The 20,998-nt window shown below is 45.2% G+C and overlaps 1 protein-coding gene across 2 annotated transcripts in view; it reads left to right on the top strand.

Moving 5' to 3' along the window:
• ME3 (malic enzyme 3) overlaps positions 1-20,998 on the top strand; it is a 318,355-nt gene that overhangs the window by 197,389 nt on the left and 99,968 nt on the right. For both annotated transcript variants that reach the window (XM_021102108.1, NM_001244258.1), the window contains 2 exon segments: positions 17,291-17,424; positions 20,054-20,203. In XM_021102108.1, the coding sequence (XP_020957767.1) occupies positions 17,291-17,424; positions 20,054-20,203 (284 nt within the window).

Below are 20,998 nucleotides of genomic sequence, written 5' to 3'. Positions count from 1 at the left end.
GCTCCTTCTTCCTCCTAAACTCCGTAGAGGAATATATCCCTGGGGTGGTTTCATTTACACCAATTTGCTAACAGTTTTCAAATTCATTCTCACACCCTCGCTCTAAGACCCAGGCTTCCAGATATCCAGCTCCCCGCCTGACATCTCCAGAGGGATGTTTCACAGGTTGTCAGACTCAATGTGTATAAAGTACAATTTGAGATGCGCTCCTCTCCCTCCCCCAGCTCCCCCTGGCCCCAAGTCCAGTCCTCTGTTGAATAGTGTCCCATCTCAGTGATGCCACCTCTGTCAACCATCCGGTCATGTTGGCAGTGACCCTTGACCCCTCGCTCACTCTCACCCCCGCCCCCAGTCTCCTGCATCACGGTGCATGCATCTCATCTCCGCAGCACATCTCTTATCCTCCCACTTCTCGCCTCCTAACCCTACCATCCTGGTCCAGGCTGCCATTACCTTTCACCTGCACTGTAGCAGGAAATCCCTCACTTATCAGTACACTTAGCATCACACCCCCACCCCAGTTATTCTCCTCACTGTAGCCAAAGTGATCTTTTGGGAAAAAAAAACCCCCACAAATCGAAGAATGTCTCTTTGGTTTATCATCTTTCTGTTGTTTCCTGTTGCCCTGAGGCTGAAAACCTATGTCCTTAGTCAAGGTGCCCACACGCTGCACCATCTTGGTCCTGCCTCTCCTTTCTGAGCCTTGAACACACTATTTCTGCTCCACTGAGGATGTTTCTCTGGTCAACTCGACCGTGGCCCTTGGCCTAATTAACTATTTATCTTTCATATCGCATCTCCAAGGTTGCTTCCTTAGGACGGGCTCTCCTAGTCACCTTCCTCCAAAGGAAATGACACGAGGGCTTCCTGTTCCTTCCACGCCTTCATAGCATCCTCCACCTCTGCTCTGTAGTCTTTCTTATCATGAAATAATTACATGGTCATTATTTATTTAACACATGTCTTCCCTGTGGGGATGGGAGCCTCTCTTTTGCACAGCTGCATCCTCATTCACCTTGCACAAAGGAGGTACTTAACACATTTTTGTCAAATGAATGCCATCGCCTTGTTTTTTCAAATGAATGATGAGTCACTTTGTCTTGTATCATCTGTCTTAATTTTCCCTACTGGAAGGTGATATGGGCTTTGCCATCTCTGACCTGCACCTAGGACTCTGCCTATCACACAGTACCTACTAGTTGGGTGAGTAAATGAATGAATGAATGAATGATGGTTAGGTTGGCTAAGAAGGGTGGGCCAGATGGTGGACAACTCAAGAGAGATAGCAGTGAGAAAAGCCTCCTAAGGTCCTTATCTGCAAGCCCTGGTTTATCTGGTTTGCATGAACATTCAGCCATAAAAATGCCTCAGAGATTTGTTCCCTATTAAAGCCAGTCTTGGGAGTTCCCATTGTGGCGCAGCGGAAACAAATGGGACTAGTATCCCTGAGGATGCTGTTTCGATCCCTGGCCTTGCTCAGTGGGTTAAGGATCTGGCATTGCTGTGAGCTCTGGTGTTTGTCGCATATGTGGCTCGGATCCTGCGTTGCTGTGGCTGTGGTATGGGCCGGCGGCTACAGCTCTGATTCGACCCCTAGCCTGGGAACCTCCTTATGCCGTGGGTGTGGCTCTAAAAAGCCAAGAAAGAAAGAAAAATCCAGTCTCTGGTCTTGATTTCTCACCCGTGTTTTATGATCTTAATTTCTTACCGATGTTTAAAAACTCCCTAGAATGCCCAGGTACTTAACTTGAAGCGTCTGTTCTTTGTTTTTTTCTTTTGTTTTTACTATGAAAAATAACAGAGAAATCCTTTTGATTCAGACTCCGTGGAAAGAACTTGGCTTCAGCCTTCTGCATGGATGTGGACTTTTTAATGACTGCATATTTGGGCTTAGTTGTGAGGAATCTAGGATAGCTCTTAAATTTCTACTGAGCTCCACCTGGGACCGTTGTTGCATAGCGGGTGCAGGAGGAGGACTTGGCATGGGAGCTGGCTTTGCTTTGCAGCATGTGGTGTTTGACAGGCCTGTGAGACATGTAGGTGGGGATGCCCAGGAAGCAGATGGATGTCTGGGTCTGGAATTCAGATGATTCTGGGACATAATGCAAGCATTGCTTTTGCCATCAAATTATCACTCATACTGCTTTCTTTAAAGAAATAATAGCTAACGTCTCCTTGGTGAGTCCTCACTAAGCATCAGACACCCCACTGCCTGCAACACCCATTATAAAGTGGGTGCTGTTATCAGCCCCATTTTACAGTGGAGGATTCTGAAACTTGACAAGGTAGGGAATGTACCCAGGCGTGCATCTAGTAAGGGGCAGTAGTGGGATTCAAACTTGGATGGTCTGATCCCATTACCTCTAATTATTGTCCTATGCTACTGTGTTTTTCAAAGCTTTAAACCACAACCTGCAATTAAAAATACACCTTACATCACAAGCCAGTACCCAGATACACAATATACAAGCATGTACAAGAACACACACATACACTCAGTTAAGCAAAATTTGGCGAAATAGTACATGTCGGTGCTAAATCTGATGTTTTCTCCTCAATTCTATATCATTTAAAAAATATTAGCAGCTCCCTATTCAATTGATTTTTCGCAGCAGGTGTTTGATTGAGTTTGACAAGCACAATTGTATTTTATCCCCCCTTCTAGTCCCAGCCCTTGTCATTCCCCCACCTTTGGGGAAAGAACACCAAATGTTGCTGAATGCTTTGCCCTTTTCCCTTCAGAAAAGGTATTAAAGCTAGTAGGCTGGGATCTAGTAGGATATGCACCTGCCAGGAAACTCACTTAAGTGTACTGATCAACCTGTCTTTATTGTGGCTGACAAAGATTATTGCTAAATGTTCGAAGTCTCTGCAAAAGATGCAAAGCAGTGTAGGCAAAATAGTGACTACCAATGTGGGCTTTACTGGCACACAGAACTGGGTTCCTAGTCCAGCTCCATAACTTATTAACCGCATAATCTTGGGCAGATATGTTACTTCATATGGATGTTATAAAGGACAGAATCAAATAATGCTTTGGTTCACTCATTATTGACCACAGCCTGTCCTTTAGTAGGCATTATATAATACTACTAAAATCTTTATTAAGTTAATAGAAGTTATAAACTATAGACTAACCCCCAAACTGAATATTCATCTGTAAAAGCAAATTAAATTTCCAGACTATTCGACAGTGACCCAGACAGTCATTCAGTGGTGTATTTAGTCCATCAGCATTAATTTAGAATAAGCGCCTCATTGCTCCTTTAAAGGGGACTTCAAACATTGACGTTACTTATCACAGGATATAGGTTTTAGAAGAGCCTGGTCGCTAAATGACACTAAATATAGCCCTGTGCTTAGGGCTGTTTATTTTGAGACATTTGGAGGAGAGGTCACCCTGCAGTTCTCTTTGAATGTCAACGTAGCTTCCTTCAGAGGAGACAGTGTCACTTGAGAACAGCCAAGCCTCACTTGCAGGAATTCCAGTGACCTTTTCAGAAATCACCAATGGAAAAGAGCAATTTGATTAACTGCCTGTATCCCTAAACACATAGGTCCCAGGGCTAATTATGTTTATGAAATGAGAACATTTTTAAGAAACTCTCAAATTCATTAAGTGGCTTAGATTCTATCTCAGGAGGGAATAAAGAAACAATTTAATGTGGATTATGTAAACTAAGCACTGGTTAGGAAAAAAGAACTCACGTGGTCCGACGTTCTACATTTTTCTTTCCTGTTCTTTTAGTATAAATCTAATTTTAACATGGAACTACGCTTTTAAAAATATGCCCAGTTCTTCAGCTTTTAACTTTCAGTCCAGTTCCCTTTGATTTTCTGTTATTATTATTATTATTATTGGCTGAGCCTGAGGCATATGGAGGTTCCCAGGCCAGGGATCAAACCCGCGCCACAGCAGCGACCCAAGCCACTGCAGTGACAATGCAGGATCCTTAACCCATTGAACTACAAGAGAACTCCCCTCATTAATGTTAGATTTTCTTTACATCCCTATGACCAATGAAAATTTATTTATTTAAATTCCAAGTAAACGGTGTTGCAACTGCGAGTTCCAAGGAAGAGGAGTAGGATGGGTTGGGGCCAGAGGTTAGAGAGGAAGACTAAACAGGCTGAGATATTTTAAGGATGCGCTTGGCTGCTGGGCCTCTCAGAGGCACAAGGTTCATAAATCCTGTTCCCTCCACCTTCAGCATCTGGTGAGCACCCGGTTGGAGCTGAGTTTATTGAGGCCTCAGTTGTGCTGGCGGCTCACTGGATACACCACCACACAGGAGGCTTCCATTAGTTCTCACTGCAGTCTTTTTAAATGGGTATTATTGTCTTCATTCTGCAGATGAGCAAAGTGAGAATCAGATACTTAAGAATGCTGTCCGGGGAGTTCCCCTTGTGGCTCAGTAGGTTAAGGACCCAATGCTGCCTCTGTGAGGCTGCAGATTTAATCCCTGGCATGGCCCGGTGGGTTATGAATCTGGCATTGCCACAAGCTGCAGTGTAGGTTGCAGATGTGGCTCAAATCTGGTGTTGCTGTGGCTGTGGCATAGGCTACAGCTGCATCTCCAATTCGATCCCTGGCTCAGGAACTTCCATATGCTACAGGTACAGCAGAAAGAAAAAAAAAAAAAAAAGACTGTTGTCCAGGATCACACAGCTGGTGAAAGAAGAGTCACAGATCTCCTTCCTCCGTGGCCAGTCCCGAGTAACCTGCACCACACACCTGAACTCCAGCAAAAAGACCACTGGCACTGTTTTGCTGAGCACCATAGCCTAGCAGGCACTGAATTAGCCCGCCTACTTCCAAATTAATTCAAAAACATAGACGAGTGTAAAGGACGCTGGTTTGAATGAAAAGATGACTACACTGACACTCGGCGGAGGTAGGGGCCGTGTGTATTTGGTCTCTCGTTCAATGTCTGGTGCCTGCTATGTGGCTGGTCCTCAAAACATACCTGTTAAATGAATGATTATGTCATGAATTAATGAACCAACAATTTGGAATGGAATTCGGGGTTCAAGTCCCATCTCTGCTCCTTGCTAGGGCCTTGCTTTTAGGCCAGTTATTAACCTCTCTTAGCTTTCGTGTTAACTCTATAAAATGAGCATAGCACTTCCATAGCCTCTCTCACAGGACAATGGTTCCCAAACTTTGCTGCACCTTGGCGTCACCTGTGGACCTTTAAACACTCCTCATGCAGACTCCCACCCCCAGAATTCTGACTTAATGGGCGCGGGGTTTAATCCGGGTGTTTGACCACCCCCATGTGCTTCTAATGGGTAGCAAAGCTTGAGAACCACTGTCATCGTGATTTTCTTTTTGGTTTCTGAGATTGTCTGATATCGCAAAGGAAATACACCTGCCTTGTGAAACCTAAAGAGGTCATGGAATGTAAACTGTTGTTAGAAAGTCAGTCCAAAATGACTGTGGACCTAGAACTCCTGCCTCCTGGTGTCACGACAGAGAAGGAGACTGGTTGCCCTGATCTCTTGTATACATGTCAGTCATCTGTCCCCAGAGCAGAATGACCTCCTTCCTGGTTCCCCTGACTGAGGGGCAGAGCTGAGGTCAAGGCCCAGGATGGGGAGGATTTGGCTAACATCAGGGCTGGAGCAGGTTAACTGCTGGGCAGTTGCCCTGTAAGATGAACTTGTCCTTGGTCGGTCTTGCATCCAGCTCGATGGTCTGCTGGACAATTGCCCTGCAAGATGAACTTGTCCTTGGTCGGTCTTGCATCCAGCTCGGGCACCCCCGCCCACTGGTCAGCACGCACCAGGCGTGGGTGTACAATGGTACAATGCTTCTTCAGTGTCTGTTTGTTTTATTCCTCCTGGTTGCAGTTCACTTTCTGACCCAGTCCTCCAGGCTGGGCCTGTCAAAGAGCTGTCGTGTAATTGGAGGAAGGAAGCGGTACTCCCTTGTCCGCAGCAGCTCCCCTGCCCAGCACCTTCCTCTGCCATCACCCTGTTGAGGTTCAGCTGAGTTAGAGAGCCATCAGGATGCCAAGAACAATATTATTTAAATTTTAAATAATAGCCCCTTGGGAAGAGAGGGTCACGAAGCATTCAAACCGCCACAGGGAATTTTGCCAACAGAATGATTCATAAGCCTTCCAGCTCCCCACCTCTGTTCTCCTGTTTAGTTGGGACAAAATCCTGCAGTCACCAAAGATTTCAGGGGCAGACACCTCCATTTCTCTTCCATGTTGATCCTTGCCTAACAAGTTCATGTAAACTGGTCTTCTGGTGGCAAAACAGTTGAAAGAGCCGTTATTTTCACCTGCTTTTTTTTTTTTTTTGTCTTTTTGTCTTTTTCTAGGGCCGCTCCTGTGGCATATAGAGGTTCCGAGGCAAGGGGTCTAATTGGAGCTACAACTGCTAACCTACACCAGAGCCACAGCAACGTGGGATCCAAGCCGCATCTGCAATCTACACCACAGCTCATGGCACCACCGGATCCTCAACCCACTGAGCAAGGCCAGGGACCAAACCTACAACCTCATGGTTCGTGGTTGGATTCGTTAACCACTTCGCCACGATGGGAACTCCTCACCTGCTTTTGAATGCCCTAGCCGTGTGCCCTCAAGCATGGCATTGACCCACCTGAGCTTCAATTTCCTCTTCTATAAATGGGGACAATAACACCTACCCTGCCTGGGATCAGATGACGTAAACTACGAGATCATTTCAGAAACAATAAAATGGTGAAAATATGCAAGATGTACTTGGCAAAGGAGACACACAATTCACTCAGACATTGTCCCTGCCCTCCAGGAATTTATTGGTTTGAAGGGAAAAGAGACGAGAAAGGAAATAAATACCAGAATGTGCAATTGTTAAATTGCTTGGTCATGGCTTTTTTTTTTTTTTTTAACCTTTCTGCTACATCTTTGAATTTACAAAGAGATCCCATGTCTCAATGTTCTTATTTAGTTGTTGCAACCACCCAGTGAATACAGCAGACTCGGAGAGATGAAGTCACCTCCCCCAGAATCACACAGCCGGCCAAGGAGGGGCTGGACGTAGAGTTCTTGTGTTCTGATCCCTCCCCTCACGCCGGCTGTGTGAGTGTAGCACCTCCGCAGTCCTGGCTGTTACCCCACGGAGGGAAAACCAACTGCACATCCCTCCAGAACCAGAACTGTGCACGTTGTAGATGGAAAGGCCACAGACAGCCTGAGGCACCCAAGTGCTTCTTTGAGCCCCACACTGGTGAAGGGTTGGTTCTGGGCAGTTCAAGACAATGTATCTTCCACCCCCCTTTTGGGAATTTATGATGTGTTTCTGGATCTGTAATTGCGCATCTGATCACGGAAGTACGTCTGGGAGGAAGGCCATTCTCAGGTCTGTGTTTTCTAAGACTTCCCAATGCTTGTGTTTCTAAGACCCCCACATGTCCATCCCAGGAGTGTGCTCAGAGCTCCTCGTAAACCTGGGGAGACCAGCAGCCTCAGGAATCCCACTTCCTGTCTCCAACTGGAATCCACGTCAAGGTAACTCGTAAAAATCCCAGAGTCATGAAATACTATGTAAAAGGAGGAGGAAATGCCTTCGGGGCCCCTAACAGCTAATCAGCTTTAATTGCACCGTTTTGGAGCTAATTGCCCCCAGCTCCGTCCCAGCCACTATTGCAGTTGATTGATGGGGGGAGCTGGCTGTAGCACGAGGAGCAGTCAGCTCGGCGCATGACGTAATGATGGTGGAACAGAAAATCTTTACTGTCACGCGGGAGTCTGTTGATCCTTCCTTCCATCAACGCTGCCAGTCCAAGGAGACCTGGCTACGTGTACGTCATGGGCCAAGGACATAACCGCAGAGGAACAAGCACACCTCTTGGCTGATAGGCAGGGAGTACTTAGCCGTGGCGGAATCTTTAAGGTAACTGACTGTATTTGAAGAAGCAGAATAATTCCATCTCTAATCAAATCAAAGGCGACTCAGTCAACAACCCGTTTAATCTGTCAACCATCAGCATAAAGGAAAGAGTGTGGACTTGGGAAGGGTATGGATCTGCCTTCTGCTGCTGGTTCCTCTGTCGACCAGCTGTGTGACCTTGGGCAAGTTACTTATCCCTTTGGCCTCAGTTTCCTAGTCCACAAAATGGGGCTAATAATCACAGAATGATTAACCCAGAGTCGCTCTGAGGACTAAATGAGATGACAGGTATGAAGGGCTTGTCTCAGTCCCTGACCCAAGCCAGTTGGTGCTCGGTGAAAGCCAATGGGTGCTCTTGTTATTGGTGATGATATGTTTGTGCTACAACCTGGGTTAGCTGCTTTGAGGTATCTGCTTCCTACCACCCCGAGTGTATTACAGAGTAGTCAGTGCTCAAGAAATCAAACAGGAAACACCTTTCGTGTGCTACACTGTATGACACTGACTCTGAGAGAAGGGGGAACGCTGTGTGAGATGGAGTATCAGGGAAGGCCTCCTGGAGGAGGCAGCCTTGACTACGGATGGAAAGATGGAGGAGGGGTGAGGTCAGAGAACAGTGGAGAGGGGTCCTGACTGAGTCAAAGCATAACAGCCAGAGGGTGTGTGCCAGTTGGGGGAGGGGGAGGGGAGTCTGCAGGGAGCTGCAGAGACAGGAGCCTTGCCTGAGCCATAGGATAAGCACTTAGGCTGGGTGTGGGGACGTCACTTCGGCCTCTGGTCTCTAGCCCCCCTCTGCTAGAAGGATTCCCTGACCACCCTTCAGGGCTCATCTCCAGCTAATGAGCTCTTTTGTGTCACCCTGACCCAGGAAGAAGCAGTAATGGCAAGAAGAAGAGCTGACATTCCCTGAGCCCCTCCTGTGCCAGGACCTGTGCTGAGCATTTCACGCGCGTTATTTCACTTAACCCCACGACACGTGAAATGGGCAGCACTCCATTCCACAGGGCAGAGAAGAGGCCTGCCCGGATCCTTCCCCGCTACATGCAGTCCCCATGTCTTTGCCAGTGGACCCAGGAGCCTAGTGACCAGCACTTATTCCTTCAAGGATGCCCCAGTGCCTGACGAGGTACACCTGGCACAAAGTAGCAACATGCTTATGGAATGAATGAGAAAAGATTACCATGTGTGCTGCAGAGCTCTGGCTCCAGAGGCAATAGGCAGATCACCAGGAGGGCCTGGGAGACCTCCCCTCTTGGTAAATCAGTGTCTTGAGGAACTGGGCACTGGGAAGCCTGGGTCTCTGGAGAGCAGGAGGCTAGGACAGGGGTGCAATCTGATGGAGCCCTCCCATTTGATAACAGGATCTATTCGAATATCTCCTCTCTGATGCCAGTAGGCTTTGTCCTGGGTAGAGCCGACAGGTGGAATTCAGTGGCTCAGCCAGAAATACTCATTCAGGAAAGATGATAAAATAGATAAAGTCAGGAGTGACGGGGTTAAAAGATTAACACTGGTACAGTGTGGGCACCGACCAATCCAAACAGCCCCAGGACTTTAGTGCTTCAGCAGGATCTCGAAGCCACCTGCTTTGCCAAACATTAACCCATTGATTGTTGGATCTTGGAGAAGTTCCAGAAGTTCCCTTGGAGAAGGCAGAGCGGGTTGGGAGGGGCACCTGCCTCAGGGGAGTAGTCAGAGCAGTGGCTCTGGAGCAGTTGAAGTATTTCGCAAGAGTCACAATGGATAGGTCCCTACTGGTGTATCCTGGCTGAACTCACAAGGTTGCTCTCAGCTCTAAGGGTCAGCCATGTCTCCAAAGCCGCTGGTCCTATTTTGAGGCCTTTGTTAAAACCGGATGATATGATCCCCTTCAGCTAGGCGTGCTGTAAATTCTCTATGAGGTAAGAATGAATAAAGACCCCCACGGTCGACTCCTCTGTGTTGGACAAACTACTCTTATCTTAGGACTCCCGGTGTACCTACCTTATGGGAATTGTGACTTTTTGAGACACAAACCAAAGTGAGTACCGGATCTGCAAAGTGAGTCCTGCAAGTGAGTGCTTCTTAGCAAAGTTTATTTCTTTTGTAGGAAAATGTAAATTCTCTTCCTTTCTCCTATTCCTGAGTGAATCATCTTGTGCCTTTCCTGTTTCGGAAGCCACGATACAGCTAAAGTGCCTGCATTTCTGCTCTGCAAGCTTGTAAATATGAAGTTGCCTTAACATTACCCTCAGGATGAAAAGAACCTTCTAGAAGTATTTTTTTAATCCCTGAGATTGCCAGTTGCTAAACAGTCACACTTTTTCCTGAAATACAAAAGAGGTTGGTGGCAGTCAGCCAAGAGAAACACTCAGCCTTGGGGGGAGAAGCAGACTGTTATTAAAAGTCACAGTGGTCATTAATGAAAATGATGTCATCATTAAATGCCTGGGCCTGCCTGGGATCCCGGGGCCAAGGAGAGACAATCCCCGTCTTTACCCAGCCGGTGAACAGTCACCTGCCTAATGGTGTTTAGTGAAAGTGCCCTGTCCCCAGAGTGAGATGTTTCCTGCAAAAGGCTCAGGGACCTCAGTGTCACACCACACTTGCAAAGCTGGTGACCAGCACATGAGATTTACGAGCAGGTAACTTCGGGCTTTGGTGAAGAAAACTTGGGGAATTTTATGCGTGGAGAGTATTTTGCAAGGTCTCTGTGAGTCATACTTTCAGAGTCAAAGCCTATCTCAGGACAGATCTTTCTTACAGTTCCAGCTGTTCTTCTGAGAGGATGAACAATTCTTTGGGATTTTCATAAGTTGAGTCATTATTACTTTATAAAAACATAATCGGAGCCCAGAATTATTATCTTTAGAGATTCCCAAGTTACAAAACAGAAGCAAAGAGGAAATTGGGAAGAGCCAAAGAGCCTCTTATTCACTTTTTGCCCCGCTATTTCTCTTTTTTCCCCACTCTTTGCTCACCCCCCCTTCCATCCCAACTCACATTTTTTTTTAAGGTCTCTCTCTCACCAAGGTCCTGGCAGGATGTATACTGCAGTGGTGAGAATGCAGCCTGTGATCAAATCTTAGTTCTGTCACTTACCTCTAGTCAAAGCAATCATCAGGAAAAATATTATCAGATCAAATGGACTCGTGATTATCGATGCATCCTGTTTTAAGAAGCCATAAAAGAGAGTCAAATAGCTGTGCAACTTCAGGAGCATTAAACCTGCCGTGCTCGGCCCTCTCATCTATAAAGTAGAGGTTGAAAAACTCCTCACAAGGCGATTGTGAAGATGGAGTAAGACTGGGTGTTTATTAGTCCTTTTCTTGGAGCCCATGGTAGCAACAGCTAAGTGGGGATGATCAGCGTATAGGCTGGAGCGGTTCCTGTTGTGGCTCAGAGGGTTAAGAACCCGACTCGTATCCATGAGGATGTGGATTCAGTCCCTGGCCTCGCTCAGTGGTTAAGGATCTGGCATTGCTGCAAGCTGTGGTGTAGGTCACAGACGCAGCTCAGATCCCAGGTTGCTGTGGTTGTGCCTGCGGCCAACAGCTGCAGCCTCAATTTGACCCCTAGCTCCAGGAGCTATCATATGCCATGGGTGCGGCCCTAAAATATATATATAATAGAGAGAGAGAGACTTGAATTGCCCTGTCCTTATGAAACTCCCTGTCAAAGCAGTTGTAATAATTGTAGACGAGGTACTTCTCAGCCGGTGGAGGAATAAGGGGAGCCGATGTTCCCTACTCTTCAAGCTTCCCCTCCCCAAGGGAGTCTGGGGAGCTAACAGCCGCCAGCGTCATTTAGGTCTCCCTTATCGCCCACACAGCCTTCTTCACTTCTAGGAGGAACTTTGCATTACGGGCTTATTAATGAATAGAAGACTTACCCAGAGTTTTCTCAGCTATCATCAGCCTTGATTGCGGGGGTGGGGGGGGTGGGCTGTCCTGTTATTAACAGTATTCATTCATTCATTAGTTGACTAAAGATTGTTCTCAGCCCCCTACACAGTCCCCCATAGGGATTCTGGTCCCTTCCTTGTTGATGGAAACTTCCCATGGAGCCACTCAGGGGGTCACCACTGTGGCTGCTGCCAGGGTCCCCCAAGGGAAGGCCGGGGATGCTGGGGAAGCCGCCACCAAGCGCTTCTCGTCTGTGCCGGGGCCGCCCAGAGTTCTACACAAAAGGTGTCTCTTTTTCTCACTGTGTAGTGTTGTCCCTTATTGTTTGGGGATAAAGGTAGGGCTGCTGTGGTCCTCGTGTGCCCCCCCCACCCCACCCCCCCGTTTCCCTTTTGGAGAACAGTTTCTGCAGCTTCTGCCAGCAGACACTGTCTCCAAAAGGCTTAACCGGGCCAGGGAGCCGATCCCGTGATGTCCTACTTCTTCATCCCTCCCTGCCAGCGCCCAGACCAGAGATTGCTGTCCTGTGAAAGACACTGGTCAGAGAATGAAAACAAGCCACATACACAAAGAAATATTTACAGAACATATCTGATGCTGGACTTTTATCCAAAATATGCAAAGAATTCTTTTAAAACTGCTTTTTTTTGAGTTATAAATCACATACCACACAATTCACCCACTTAAAATGTACAATTCCATGATTTTAGAGCCAATAATTATTAATCTTTAAGTTGTAGTTTAACCAAACTTTGTTATATATATGTGTGTCTATGCACACACATGCACAAAACAGAGTTTGGTTAAGCCATTTTTAAGTGATAATTAAGTAGCATTAGGTACATTCATAATGTGCAACCATCACTACTGTCCAGTTCCAAAGCTTTTTTGCTGCCCTGAATAGAAAAAATGCAACCATTTCATAATAACTCACCCACCACTTCCCCACCACCCAGCCCTCCGTAACTCTAATCTACTTTCTGTCTCTACGAACTCGCCTATTCTAAATATTTTGTGTAAGTGGAATCATACAATATCTGTCCTTTTGTATCTGCCTTATTTTATTTAGCGTCATGTTTTCAAGCTTCATCCATGAAGTAGCATGTATCAGAATTTCATTCCTTTTTATGTTTGAATAAATTTTTATCGTACACATGTATTTTTATCTATCTGTTCATGTGTTGGATGCCTAGGTTGATTCCATCTTTTGACTATTGTGAATAGTACTGCAGTGAACACTGATGTCCAAGTATCTGCTCAAGTCCTTGCTTTCAGTTCTTTTGGGTATATACCTAGGAGTGGAATTGCTAGGGTCATATGATAACTCTGTGTTTTACTTTTTGAGGAAGTGCTACACCATTTTTCATAGAGGCTGTGACACTTTATATTCCTACAGCAGTGTGCAGGGGTTTCAGTTTCTCCACATACTCACCAACATTTGTTACTTACTGTGTTTTTTTTTTTTTCTTTAAGATTATGCACATCCTAGTGGGTTATAATTTTCATTTGACTTCACCTAATGACTAATGATGCTGAGTATTTTTCATGTGTTATTGGCCATTTGTACAGCTTCTTTGGAGAAATGTCTCGTCAAGTTATTTGCCCACTTTTTACTTGAGTTGTTTTTCTTTTTATTGTGTTGTAGCAGTTACTTATAGAGTCTAGATATTAAACTGAAATCAGATGTATGATTTCCAAATATTTTCTCTCATTTTGTAGGTTTTTTTACTTTCTTGATCATATCCCTTTCTGCACAAGAGTTTTTAGATGAAGTTGATTTGTCTAATTTTTTCTTGTTGCAGGTGTCATATCTAAGAATCTATAGTCAAACTCAAGGTCTTTAAGATTTACTCCTATGTTTTCTCCTAAGAGTTTTATGATTTTAACTCTTATATTTAGGCTGTTGATCCATCTTGAGTTAACTTTTTAGTTGGTGTGAAGTAGGAATCCAGCTTTATTCTTTTGCATGTAGAAGTCCAATTGTCCTGGCACCATTTCATAAAGTATTCTTTCCCCATTGAATGGAATTGGCATCCTTTTGTAATCCTTGACAAAAATCAGTAGGCCATGAATGTATAGGTTTATTTCTTAAATCTTGATTCTGTTCTGTTGATCTATAGGTACTTATGTCAGTACCACACTATTTTTTTCTTTAAAAAATTTTTCCACACTGTTTTGATTACTAAGTTTTATATTAAGTTTTGAAATCTTCTTTTTGAAGAATGGTTTTGATTGTTCAGGGTCCCTTGCTATTCCATATGAGTCTGAGGATTGGCTTTCCTATCTCTGCAGAAGAGGCCATTTCAATTTTGATAGGGATTGCAGTAAAACTGTAGCTCAAAAGACTATTAAAACTCAACAGTAAGGAAAAAATTAAAAATAGGCAAAGTTTCTGAACAGTACCTCACCAAGAAGATATACAGGTGAAAAATAAGCATATGAAAAAAATCCTCAACCTTATTCGTCAATGGGAAGTTGCAAATTAAAGCAATAATAGCAATAATAGCATACCACTACATATACAGTGACTAAAAATTTTAAAAATTGACAATACCAATTGCTAGAGAGGATGTGGAATAACAAAAACTCCTTTGCTACCGGCGGGAATGCAAAATGTACAGCCACTGTAGAAAACTTAAAAAACTAAATATACTCTTACCATAGGATCCAACACTAGCAGTCCTGTGTATTTACTCAACCGATGTGAAAACTTATGTCCACACAGACACCCATGCAAGAGTATTTGTAGCAACTTTATTTATATTCACCAAAAACTGGACGCAACCAAGGTATCCTTCAGCAGATAAATGGAGAAACAAACTAAAGTACAACTGGACAATGGAACACTCTTTAGTGATGAAAGGAAATGAGTTGATAGAGCTACAAACATACATGGATGAGCCATAAAAGCTTATGGTTAAGTGAAAGAAGCCAGTCTGAAAAGGCTACATGCTGCATGATTCCAGCAGTATGATGTTTTGGAAGAGACAAAACTATAGAGATAGTTTTAAAAAATCACTACTTGCTGTAGGTTTAGGGAGTGGAAGGGGGGCTGAATAGGTAAAGCATATAGGATTTTAGAACATTGAAACTATGTAGTGTTGTAATATAGTACAGTACTATAATGACGAGACAAGATGTTACACTTTTGTTAAAACTCATAGAACTATATAGTACAAACAATGGACCTTAAAGTATCCAGATTGGTAAAAAAAAATTATTTAATAGGTTGGAGAATCCCAGGAAGGAATGCAGACTGTATTATAAATGTGTGACACGGAGTTCCCATTGTGGCTCAGCAGGTTAAGAACCCAACATAATGTCCATGAGGATGCTGATTCAGTCCTTGGCCTTGCTCATGGGTTAAGGATCCGACATTGCTATAGTTGTGGTGTAGGCCAGCACCTACAGCTCCATATCAACCCCTAGCCTGGGAATTTCCATATGCCACAGGTGTGGCCCTAAAAAAATTTAAAGAAAAAAAAAAAAAAAACAGGAGTTTTGTGAGGTTGTGGGTTCGATCCCTGGCCTCGCTCAGTGGGTTAAGGATCCAGTGTTGCCATGAGCTGTGTTGTAGGTCACAGACATGGCTCGGATCTGGCATTTCTGTGGCTCTGGCGTAGGCTGGTGCCTACAGCTCTGATTAGACCCCTAGCCTGGGAACCTCCATATGCCGTGGGTACAGCCCAAGAAAATGGCAAAAAGACAAAAAAAAAAAAAAAGAAAGAAAGAAAGAAAGAAAACCAAATGTGTGACACAACCTCAGCACAGGGGGTGGAAGGAAAGGCATTGATCTAAGTGACTTTGGAAATGAGTGGAGTTTGTAAGACAAAAGGCAAAAGCAGCTGCACTTAAGCACTACACTCTGGTTCATCAGATTGTTCCCTGCTGTTCCCAATTTTGATACTGCTCTAATGTATGCTAGAAGTAAGTAATTAAGCATATGGATGGCATATAGGGGAAGCTACATCTCTCACTGCTGGAGTGGGAATTCACAGACCAGCAAGGTGATGAGGCTAGAATGATCCATGTTGTAATGGTTTTGCGTTAGAGACACTAATATGTCTCTATGAACTGATATTTAGCTTAATATAGATTCATTTCCTTGCTCTGTCAACTGAGAGGGACTAAAAACAATGAAACTCTAGTAGTAAGGAGCACAAGAAATCAGTAAAGCCCGATCTTGAGTTCTAAGACCAAGCTCCAACAAAGGAATCCAGACTCATTGAAGAAATGGCTTATTTTAGGACTTGGGCAGGCAATATTCAAGATGAGCCTGGGGCATCCTGTAGTGCCAAAAAGTAAGAAGTACTAAAAAAGGAAAGAGAGAGAGGAGAGAGAAGGGAAGGAAGGAAGAAGGAAAGAAAGAGAAAAAGGAAAGAAAGAGAGAAAAAGGGAGGAAGGGAGGGAGGGAGGAAGGAAGGGGGAAAAGAAATGGATAAAAACAAGCAAATTATGGGAAGATATCAAAGGGACACAGGACCAACGGAAAGAATACCCAGTGGCCAAAGCTGGAACAATTTGAGCAAAAAAATAAATAAGACAGTATTGGATTATAACTAGAGTAAAAAAAAAAATACCCATGAGTTCATTCTAATATAAATAACTGATTAAATCAACATATAACTGGAGGAGAAGAGACAAATCTCTCATGAAACATTCCAAAAAAGGAGTAGCTTTATGGTAGAGAAGCCTGACCAACACGCCTCCAGCCAGGTGGTCAAGGTCAGCATCCACAGTGGTAAGTCGCATTGCTAGTGTCAGCCTTGATCCGATGTGATGAAAACAGCCCTTTACCTCCAGGCTCTTCCTCTGAAAAAACCCATTACCCCACTGTAGTCACGAGAGAAACATCAAATTCCAGTCGAGGGGCAGTATGCGGAGCAAGATGATGAGGCCTCCAAACTCTCAAGGTCATCAAAACCAAGGAAAGTCTGAGAAACTCTTACAGCCAAGAGGAGCCAAAGGAGACATGTTGACTGCATTTAATGTGGGATTCTGGATGGAATCCTGGAACAACAGCAAAAAGACATTAGTTGAAAACTAAGGAAATCTGAATAAGCCATGGACGTCACTTAATAATAATGTATCATTATGGATTGATGCTAACAAGTATACCATACTGATGGAAGATATTAATAATAGGAGACACTGGGTGAGGAGGTTTATGAGAACGCTCTGTACTATCTTCTCAATTTTTTCAGAACTCTAAAATTATTCTAAAAATAAAATACGTTTTTAAAGACAAAAATACACCCCCCCAAAAAAAATAAACAAACAAAACAGCTGATAAGGTAGACATTTTCCATGTTTTTCTAAGAGGAAGCTGGAGCTCAGGAGAGTCGAGGTGTAATTGGCACAGGTGGCCCAGCTGCTTAAATGGTGGAGGTGGAGTTTGAGTCCAGGGCTCTTGCTGTTGAGTCCCAGTGACTCTGGCCCATCTGTGGATGAAAACTCTTCTGTTTTCGGTTTCCTGCATATCTGTTTATGTGCACCCGCTTCTTTCTTGCTTTCCCCAGGGTATGGCCTTCACACTTGAAGAAAGGCTGCAGCTTGGAATCCATGGCCTAATCCCCCCCTGCTTCTTGAGCCAGGACGTCCAGCTCCTCCGGATCATGAGATACTACGAGCGGCAGCAGAGTGACCTGGACAAGTTCGTATCTAGAATCTCCCCTCTCTCCCCCAGCCCTGGGCTGAGCTCTCTGCTCCCCGTTGTCCAGAGGGTTTTCTGGATACCATCCAGTTAGGAAAGGCTGAGGGTCTCAAGAGACCCCAGACCCAGCCCAGCCTTCCACAGGGTGGTGGGATGGGGCTTGTTACAATCGAGGCACAGTCAGTGTGTCCTGGGAGAACTGGGAAAGGAGCCTCAATTCCAGCCAGGAATCTGGTTGGGCCTCTGGGAAGCGATGGAATCTGAGTCAGCCCAGCAGCACTGATAGGACTTCAGCCTTTAGCAGTGGGGTTCACAGAAGACATTCCACTCAGTGGGAAGAAGTGGAACAAACACGTAGCAACAGATGTGTTAAGGCAGAGGTGCATGGCTCAGGTTCCTGGAATAAGCAGAATGTGGGGGAGAAGAGGGGAGATGGACAGGGCATCTTGGGAAGGCGGTTGTCCCATGTTGGAGGTTGATGGGACATAGTTAATAACCCTTTTGCTTCCCTGGTTTCAGGGATGTAGACATGAAGAGCCAAATGGGGAGTCACAGGGTCAGCTTTATCAGTCACGCTAAAGAAGGTAGTGACCTTGCAGGTCACATGACTATGAATTGGCACAGCCAGGATTTGAACACAGATAATTAGCTCCAGAGTCTATGCTTTCCACTTCTCTGATATACTATAGGTAAGAGGCATCAAAGCTTAGTGGCTACAAGACTAGTCTGTAGTACTAGACTGCATTCAAATCCTCATTCTTCCACTTAATAGCAAAAGTTCCTTGGCCTCTCTGGGTCATTCCTCCTCTGTCCGTTGAGTGTATTGATGGTGTCTAACTCCTAGGGTTATGTTGAGGATTAAATGCATGAGTCCTTGTGATGTGCTTGGAACGGTGCACTAAACGCTACAGTCATTACTCACATTAACTCCAAGGCCATCCTGCAGCCCAAGCCAGACATTCCCTCTTACGTATCTCACTCAGACTGGATCTAACCATGTTGTCCTGAAGAGCAAATCAGGAAGTTCACAGTGATTCCAGCTAACAACATGAGACATGCACTAACTTTGAACAATCTCTTATTGAATTTACAAAGAAGAATTGAGGTCTAATGTGAAATCCACTGTCCTGAAGATATTAAACCCTAAAAATCCAAGTCCAAAATCCTTCCCTCTCCACCAACTTCTAGCTACATGGGCCTCGCTCATATGCTTGGGAAGACCTGCCAGGCCCAGGGGAAAGGGATGCACCTGATCGTGCGAGCTCTAGGGGGCCTGCTCCTGATGATTGCTCTGCTGAGTGCTCTGGCCCATTTGTTCCTGGAGTCCCTCATTTCAGCAGTGCTTGGAGAAATGCTAAGAAGGCTCCCTAGTGGGTAAGGACAGTGGCATGCTGTTAAATGTTTAACAGCTGGTTCTGGGGCAGGGATTGAGAGCCTCTGCCAATTCCCATGGTGTAAATACTCCCCCGGTGGCCAGTTTCAGGTTACCAACTTTACATCACTGAATGCAGAATTGAGAAGAATATGTATAGTCGGCTACTGGATAAGGGAATCCTTATTCTAGTAATGAGCTGAGATCCTGGCTATGCGAAGCATAAGTTCTCTCTCCCTGTCTAAAGCACATTTTTTAGTTCTGAACTTCAGAACTAAAGTTTTGGTGAGGAAGAAGCAGCTGAGGCCCCAAGAATTCACAAGACTTCCTCAAAGTCACATAGCTAGTGAACAGCAGAGCTGGGATTCACACCCGGGACCCTAATGCCACACCCAGGGGTTACTCCTCTGTCGGAGTGTCTCCATCACCCCCACTCCATGCCAGGGCTTCACATGCTTTCATTATCTCTCCCAAACTGTCGTCCAGAAAGCTTGTGACATCAGCAGTCACTTACACCTCACTGGGAATTTCAATCCCCAGGTTTTTTTTTTTTTTTTTTCTTTCAGACGTTTTTGCAGTTTTAGGTGTGAATGAAAGACTCTTTTCCTGGCTTGATGACTTCAGCCTTCAGGAGCTAGGTAGAGGGAGAATTTTGGGGGGAACAGGCTTCCTGAGATCCCTTGGTACTCAACCACCTGTGAACTCTGTTTGTGACCGGAACCAGCCCTGTGTGGTAGAAAAAAAGGCTAGTTCATATGTCACTGGTGGGTCTGTGTTTTCTTTGACCCTCCCCCAACCCCAGAATGCTGTTATTCTATTGTCAGTCATTAACGGCCACGTAATAACATAACTAACCATCTCGCATCGTGATCGAGAGCACAGATTCTGGAGCCAGATTGCTTAGGTTCCCCTTGGAATGAATTATTTCATTCCTCTGTGCCTTGATCTCCTTGTTTCTAAAATAGCCAGGATTATAGTATCTACTTCGTGAGTCACTAGGAGGTATGTTCACCGTGTGACATGAGTTAATGAAAAATGTTCAGAGCAGGATCCATACCGCGTATAATAATCAGCACCATAAGGCAGGTGGTCTTCTCCTCATTTCATGGCTGATGAGACCTGGGCTTAGAGGAGGCAGAGGTGAAAGCGCCATTGCAAGTAGCTGAGTGGGAGCTCTGGGTCTCTGCATCGAGGCCCTTCCGTGCTGCCGTGTGTGGTACTGATGCCCTCTGCTGAGTTCTTGCCTTCCGTCCCAAGGTACATCATTCTGATGACCCTCCAAGACCGGAACGAGAAGCTCTTCTACCGAGTGCTGACGTCCGACGTGGAGAAATTCATGCCCATCGTGTACACGCCCACCGTGGGACTGGCCTGTCAGCACTACGGCCTGACCTTCCGCAGGCCCCGGTGAGTGGGCCTGGGCCAGGGGCTCAGGTGCTTGGGGGGCGGGGCAGCTGTCCCATAAAAGGGACTCAATCTTCCTGCTGGCCCTTTTGTTGGCACCCTGGAGGCTCTTCCTGATGTCCCAATGAGACATTTGATTTTCAGCACTTGCCCTGGAAAATGACCTCATGCACTGAGAAATGAGCCGAGAGGGTGTCTAGCAGGGGAATCGTGGAGCTTCTCCACTTCCTGGTAATAAAAGCCCCAAAGGGTTGGCCTGAGAGGTATTTCAGATGATTCCTCTCCCCTTATCTACCTGCCCCTCCCTCCCGCTCGGGCTCCAAACCCCACTTTCCTGGTCGTCTCCAAGGTGCCAACAGCTCTCCTGCCAATTCAGGCCCATGAATAATGGAGTGTTAGACACCAAAGACTGAATTCTTTTGCTGATTCGAAGAAGCCGTGTGCCTTCCTTTGGCTTAACTCAGATTCCTCTCCAAATGTCATTTTATGAGGCAAAAATTTGGCATTACAGTTTCTCTCTGAGCCAAGGAATGTGGGGGCAGTTTTCTAATCCACCAGCTTTTTTTTTTTCTTTTTTTTCTTTTCATGGTGTGTTCAGCATGGGTTCAGCTTGGGGTGGATCAGCATCCGTGTATTTTTGTTTATATTAAAAAGGAAAAATGGGAGGGTTTCCAAAAGGTCCTCAGAGCAAGGTAATTATCAGCACATAGTTCTAGCACTGATGATTCAAGAGCTGCCTGGGTTTATTAGCTGTCATGGAACATTGTTTCAGTCGGTGTGAAAATACGTAATCCTGCA

The sequence above is a fragment of the Sus scrofa genome, chromosome 9 (genome assembly GCF_000003025.6).
Source record: "Sus scrofa isolate TJ Tabasco breed Duroc chromosome 9, Sscrofa11.1, whole genome shotgun sequence".
Lineage (NCBI taxonomy): Eukaryota > Metazoa > Chordata > Mammalia > Artiodactyla > Suidae > Sus > Sus scrofa.
The sequence above is the reverse complement of the archived record's forward strand: the minus strand, read 5'-3'. Positions and strand labels throughout refer to the sequence as shown.